At 42.3% G+C, this 6,546-nt stretch overlaps 1 protein-coding gene across 1 annotated transcript in view; it reads left to right on the top strand.

Moving 5' to 3' along the window:
• Positions 1-3,585, top strand: part of ABCC11 (ATP-binding cassette, sub-family C (CFTR/MRP), member 11) — a 107,880-nt gene extending 104,295 nt beyond the window's left edge. The window contains exons 27-29 of the mRNA XM_006882575.1: positions 1,046-1,159; positions 3,203-3,367; positions 3,493-3,585. Coding sequence (XP_006882637.1) covers positions 1,046-1,159; positions 3,203-3,367; positions 3,493-3,585 — 372 coding nt within the window. The remainder of the gene's footprint in view (positions 1-1,045; positions 1,160-3,202; positions 3,368-3,492) is intronic.
• The last annotated feature ends 2,961 nt before the right edge of the window (positions 3,586-6,546 follow it).

Below are 6,546 nucleotides of genomic sequence, written 5' to 3'. Positions count from 1 at the left end.
TTCTTTTCTCTTCTCTCTTTCCCTTCCTCCCTTCCTTCCTCCCTCCCTCCTTCCCTCCTTCCCTTACTTCCTTTCTTCTTTCCTTCACTTTCTTGATGATTACATGCAACAGGAGACAAGAGCAGAATGAGATTAATCCCTGAGATATTGCCAAATGGTCATTAGAGCTGCAAGAGAGGGTAGTGGAGCCAACAGCTACTTCAGCAGGTATCAGCCCCTTCAGATCAAGTGACTGGGATACTCCTCTTTTTGTTTGTTTGTTTGTTTGTTTGTTTTAATACAAGGACATAGCTTCTCATAATTTAAGAGGCTAACAGTTCAACTTCAGGGGGAGTCGGGCAACCTTAGGGGAAGGCCCTCTTTGTGTTGTTGGTGGGAGAAAGCTTTTCTTTCCTTAGGTATCTGTAGGTCCAGTGTTCCTTGGAGATTGTCTTGGTTCTGGACTTCCCCTAGGGCAAGGAGCTTCCATTCACAGAAACTCAGGTCCAAAATGATGCGCTCCGCTCTTAGCAATTAGAATAGTCCTTAGAGACAAGGATGCAGAAAGTTGGTCTCACATATTTTGAGTGTGTTTTAAGGAGAACGCAGTCCTTGGGAAAAAAAAGAATCATATTTGGAAAGATGGAGGGTCAGAGAAGATTTTGAATGAGATGAACAGACACAGTGACTGACTGTATCAATGGACTCAAGGACATAAAAGATGATGAGGATGGGACAGGGTAGGGCTTCACATCTGTTGTTAGTAGGGTCGCAGTTGACTTGATGGTACCTAATAACAACAGCAAGAATCTCCCCACCTTTATAACATTAGACCAATAGTAAATAGTTAATAGCTAGCTAAGACCAATAGTTGAAAAGCAAGGCAGGTGAAGATTTTTGAGAGAACGTTATGGGGAGAAGAAGTTTATAGCATAGGGCCCTCGGTGGGGGTGAGTTGGACACAGTTAAGGAGCAGAGTAGTGGTGAGACAGTGACAGGACAGGTCTTAGCAGTATCAGCACCTAACTGTCCACAGTGGCCAACGTGGTGTCTCTTCTCCCCTCAGATCTCAAAGTTTCCAAAGAGACTGTATGCTGAAGTTGTGGAGAATGGTGAAAACTTCTCTGTTGGGGAGAGGCAGCTGCTGTGTGTCACCCGGGCCCTCCTTCAAAACTCCAAGGTGAGACCATCAAGTCCCAGATGATTCACCTGGGAGCCAACAGCTGTTTCTTCCTCTATTGTCACCGGAGTGTGGACCTTGTGCTCTTTTCTGAAAAAAAAAAAATGCAAAGGACTTAGAAATTTTATTGAATACCTTTGCACCTGAATTTAGGGTGTCGGTGGAGACCCTCAAGCTGGGCTCTGTGGAACTGTGATATCGTACAACTGAAATGTTTCACAATTAAAACCAAATTATGATGCTCCTTTCCTTAGGAAAAAGCAAAAGGATTGAAATGTATTACTTTAAAAGTTATCTACTGGGTGGAAAAGTTATCTATGGGACATTTGTGTTACTATTTTGATGCCTTTTGTTGCTATTGGAAGTGAGAATCAGATGACAGCTGACCTAGAGAAACATTATACATGTTTAAAAAAAGTTTAGTGTAACTGTGCTCCTTGAAGTAGTCTACGTACTTTGTCAGTAATTTCGAGTATGTTGACCATCTCATTTAGTCATCCTGTTGGTATCGAGTTGGAACCTTCATGACCCTCTGTTGGGCTTCCCAAGCCCTAAATTGTGTGGGACGCGATTGTCTTTCTCCTGCAATGTGATTGATGAGTTACCAAAGCTACTTTGAAACAAATGTTCCATCATACAAGTAAGGCAGTGTAGGCACATGTCTGCATGTACACACACCACACACACACACACACACACACACACACACACCTCTTTACACATGTGCATCTTCTCCACACTCTCATGGATGTCCATCAGGACACATGTACATGCCTACAAGTACATACAATGTGGTTGAACAATTATAGATTTAAAAGCAATTAGTACTTCCTGTTAGTATTGAGTGAAAAGTGAAGGCCGAATTCAGTCAGGCCTGCAGAAGGGAGAAGCTGTCAGAGGAGGTAGGGATCCTCTCCCTTCAGCAAGATAAGCAACAAAATTTGCAACAGGCACCATGGACCTACTTACTACATTCGTTTTGCTGCTGAGATGGATTCCTCTACAGTATTTCCCAATTTTAAGTTATCACCTTGTAATTTTAAGTAATTTTATAGTATTTCCCAATTTTAAGTCATTGCCTTGTGTACCGCTCTCCAACGATTTGTTGAGAAACCAACTCAGTTGCCATCAAGCAGGCTTGACTCATGAAGACCTCATCTGTGTCAGAGTAGACCTGGGCTCTATATGCATCTTAGTGAATTGAATTTTCCCAAAGTAGATTGCTAGGCTCCTCAGGGGGGACTTGAACCCCTTATTTCAGGTAGTAACTGAGGTTATTAAAGGTTTGTACCCTTGGAAGCACCATGATTTACTAAAGATACCTTTTTATGAAACTGCCTCATCTTGATAATATCTATGAAATCATACTTTAGACACCAGTGATAATTTTTTCTAATAATTTGTATTATTTTTTCCTAATACATACGATTAATGAAATAAATACAAATATATGTTAAAGTGAAAAGAATCTGTATGTATTGACTACCTATTATCATCTCCTATGAGTTAGGAAATGCACATACCACTCTTTGGGGAACGTAGCTCTGTGTTCGTTCAGGCAAACAGGACGGCAGTTAGCTAATAAGATGAGACATTGCTACTGGGACATTTTAATTTCCTGGAACTTAGTTCTCTGTTCAAGTAGTTCTAGTGGGATAGTTAGCAAGGAATTATATTACTATACAAAGACCTCTTCTCTCTGGTGGTTCGAATCATCAGTGATGCCACAGGAGAAAGATGGGCAGTTCCCTCCCATGTGATTTACAGCCTTGGAAACTCTCTGGAAGGTCAGCAATGAGTCGGTTTCAACCTGATGACAATGAGAGAGAGTTCTCTGTCCACAGTTCTTGGTTGAATCCCTAGTATTCTCTTCATAGTGTAGTAGATAATTAGATCTTCAAGTGGGTTTTGAACTTGGTCCAGTTCTCACACTTCAGAGTTAAGGGAACTGAAGTTTTATAGAGAGTTATTATTGGTAGAACCAGGCGAGGCACAGATCTGTAGGATCTGAGACCACCGTCACATGTGTTTTACATGCATCAGATCATCCTTATTGATGAAGCCACAGCCTCCATCGACCTGGAGATGGACACACTGATTCAGCACACCATCAGGGAGGCCTTCCGGGACTGCACAGTGCTGGTCATTGCACACCGTCTCCTCACGGTCCTCAACTGTGACCGTATCCTTGTCATGGACAACGGCAAGGTGAGAGCTGCTCCTGGCTTGGCGGGGAGGGGTAGTGTGCAGCTGTTGCTACAGGGTATCTTCAGATACTTCAAGACTGAGTTCAGCCATGTCCTGCACCCTCTGCTCCTTTATCTACCCCGTAGGTCATGGAGTTTGACAAGCCTGAGGTCTTACAGAACAAGCCTGGGTCAATGTTTGCAGCCCTGCTGGCTACCGCTAGCAATTTACCGAGATAAGAAGGAGTGGAAGCTGCATGAGGTTGGTGCAGTGTGAGGTCTTCTTGTCAAGAGATGGCCACTTCTCCTGGAATTCAGGCTGCAATGTGGTGAAGTGTACTTGTGAGGGGTTAGAATGAAGATTGAAGGACTAGACTGTGGAATAGGGTGTGCTATGACCCCCAAACCTTGGCACCCCAGCCTCATTTGAGACCATTGAGTTAAATCCTCATTTGTCTCCTCTCTCTACTTATAAGTGGAATAATTTCACGATAGTGTAAAATCTTGTTATTATTTTCTGCTCTTTGGTACAAGTATCAAGAATGACTTTGTAAAAAATAAAACTGATAAAAAAGTCAACCTTCTTTATTATGCTTTCTATATTACGTAGTACTTGCTCAGTAAGAAATCACTCTCAAACTGATTTCTGGATAAAGGGCTTTAGAAGCTTATAGAACTGAAAGGTCCTAAAAATATTCGTGGTTAGATGCCAGAATTTTTTTAAAAAGATGTCTACCTTTGGACCCTGTTTCTCTGAGTTCTACCCCTGTTTATTTCTTCCCCTTTTCTCACTCCTTCCCCAACATCCTTAGCAAAAGTTCCGTGGTTAAATCTTACTGTGTTGACTTGGGTCATGTGCTTATCTCTGAACTCTTCATGAACTAGGCTATTGGAACCAGTGATTTATTAGATCTAAGTCGTATGCCAACAACTGGGCCTCCAGTCAGATGCCCTGAATCACCTGGACTGACAACAGAGGTGCTGCTTCTCCAAAATAAAATTGGTTGTGCTTTCACTAGATGAAGGAAGAATTGATGTAGAAGATAGATAAGCCCTAAACAGTAGATGTATACTATGTTTGTTTACAGATTAAAAACCTAGATGGATTTAATCTGTGTAAAAACTGTGTGGCAAACATGTCAGCAACATCTGACCTCCAGTAATTTCACAGAAGGGAAAAATTCCCATAAGTAGTGTCAACAGGACAAAGGCGATTCGTATCCCTCCCACCCCCACCCCTCTCCTGCAATTTGAACACCAACTATTCCTCCCATAATTCTGTTTACTTCTCTAGTCATTCAAGAATTCTTTGTAATGATAACCCAGAACTCAAAGATAAAATTCATAAAGATATGGTTTATTAAGAAAGTAGCAGATTCCAATTCAGATTCAGGAACACACTGCTGGTACCAAGTGTATTGATTGTGGTTCCAAGTAGGATGAAGTTGTTGACAGTCTCAATCCTTTCTCCACCCATCATGATGTTGCCTATTGGTCCTCTGGCAAGGATTCTTGTTTTCTTGAAACTCTAGGGGCAATTCCACAATGAAGTCTGTCTCTTCACAAGTATGCTTGAAGGCAGGCCCCCTTTTCTAATCCTCCATCTTATGGTATTTGACTCTTCCCTGTTCAGACAAGTGTTAGAAAACTCCTTTAACTGCCATTTAAGTGCCACCTTCTCTATGCCAGCAAGACTGGGCTCAAAGGTGCTTGGCTGTAGCTCCATGGGTCAGTGGACCTTTGTCCTAGGTCAAGAGCCCAAAGGCACCCACTTCACTAGCGAGTACTCAGCTTTTGTCCTCTGAGGGGTGGGAGCCCACGATTCTGCCTCACACTAGTTTCACATTCTCCACCGCAAGGACCACGTCTGTCTCGGTCTTTACCACTGTTTTGTCTCTCTGTCTCTCTCTGGTTTGTTCAGGAATCTCAGGTCAAAAAGACATGTAGTACTAGCTGGTTCTTGCTTCTTAATGGCATGGGACTCTTACTTTCTACCTATGGGCCGGCTCAGTGGAAACCTGGCAGGATGATAAAACGGACAAATCCCCCTGTCAGGATTCTACACATCTTATTTACAAGATCCCATCTATCATTGACAGTATCTCCTTGTTGAGCCACTAACACCTCACATTTGCATGATCCTACGCAGCCACTTACAGAAACTGAAAAGTCAATGGCTAGAAAAGCTGTTCTGAATAACTCACTACAGCACAATGTGATACCTGAAAATAAACATCATTTGTTGAAGGTAACAACACACACAGGAACACTAGAGAAATCTCCACATGGTTATGTTGTTGTTAAGTGCCATTGAATTGAGCATGACTCATCAAAACCCTATAGACAATTGATCTGGGTCCTGTCCTATCTTGTGTCATACTCATAATCCCTGACACATTCAAGCCAATTTCACCCAGTCATCTTGTCAACCCACCTGGTAGAGGGTCTTCCTCCCTTTCACCGTCCCTCCACCTTCCCAAGCATGATGGCCCTCTCCAACGAATAACACTCCTAGAAATATGCCCAGATTATATGAGATGAATTTTCATCATCTTTGCCTCCAAGCAGAATTCTGGTTGCACCTTCTCTTAAGACATACCTATTTGTTCTTTGGACAGTCCATGGAATCGTCAGCATTCTTTTCCAACACCACAGTTCAAAGGCATCAATTCTTCCTGTCCAGCTCTCAGATGCATAGCAAGTGAATGAAAAGGCCTTGGCCCAAATTATGCCCACCTAAGTCCTGAAACTGACATATTATTCCTCAATACTTTTGAGAGGTATCTGACAATAGACTTTCCCAGTGAAATATATTTCCTGATCTCTTGACTGCTGGTACCAAGTGTATTGATTGGGGTCCCAAGTAAAATGAAGTTGACAGTATCAATGCTTTCTCCATCCTTCATGATGTTGCCTATCGGTCCTGGGACAAATTTTTTTGTTTTCTTGAAATTGTGAGGCAATCCATATTGAAGGCTGCTGTGTTAAACCTTCTGCATCAAGTGCTTCCACTCCTCGGTTGTGTTATCCACATAATGAAGGTTATTGATGGGTCTTCCTCCAATCCTGATGCCATATTTTTCTTCACAGAGTCCAGCTTCTTGAAAAATTTGCTCAGCATGCAGATTAAATAGGTATGGAGAAAGGACACATACAACCCTGGCACACACCTTTCTGAATTTTAAGCGATGCAGTGTTCCC

The sequence above is a fragment of the Elephantulus edwardii genome, unplaced genomic scaffold, assembly GCF_000299155.1.
Source record: "Elephantulus edwardii isolate Elephantulus edwardi_28Jun2011 unplaced genomic scaffold, EleEdw1.0 scaffold00021, whole genome shotgun sequence".
Taxonomy (NCBI): Eukaryota; Metazoa; Chordata; class Mammalia; order Macroscelidea; family Macroscelididae; genus Elephantulus; species Elephantulus edwardii.
This window is presented reverse-complemented; position numbering and strand designations above follow the sequence as displayed.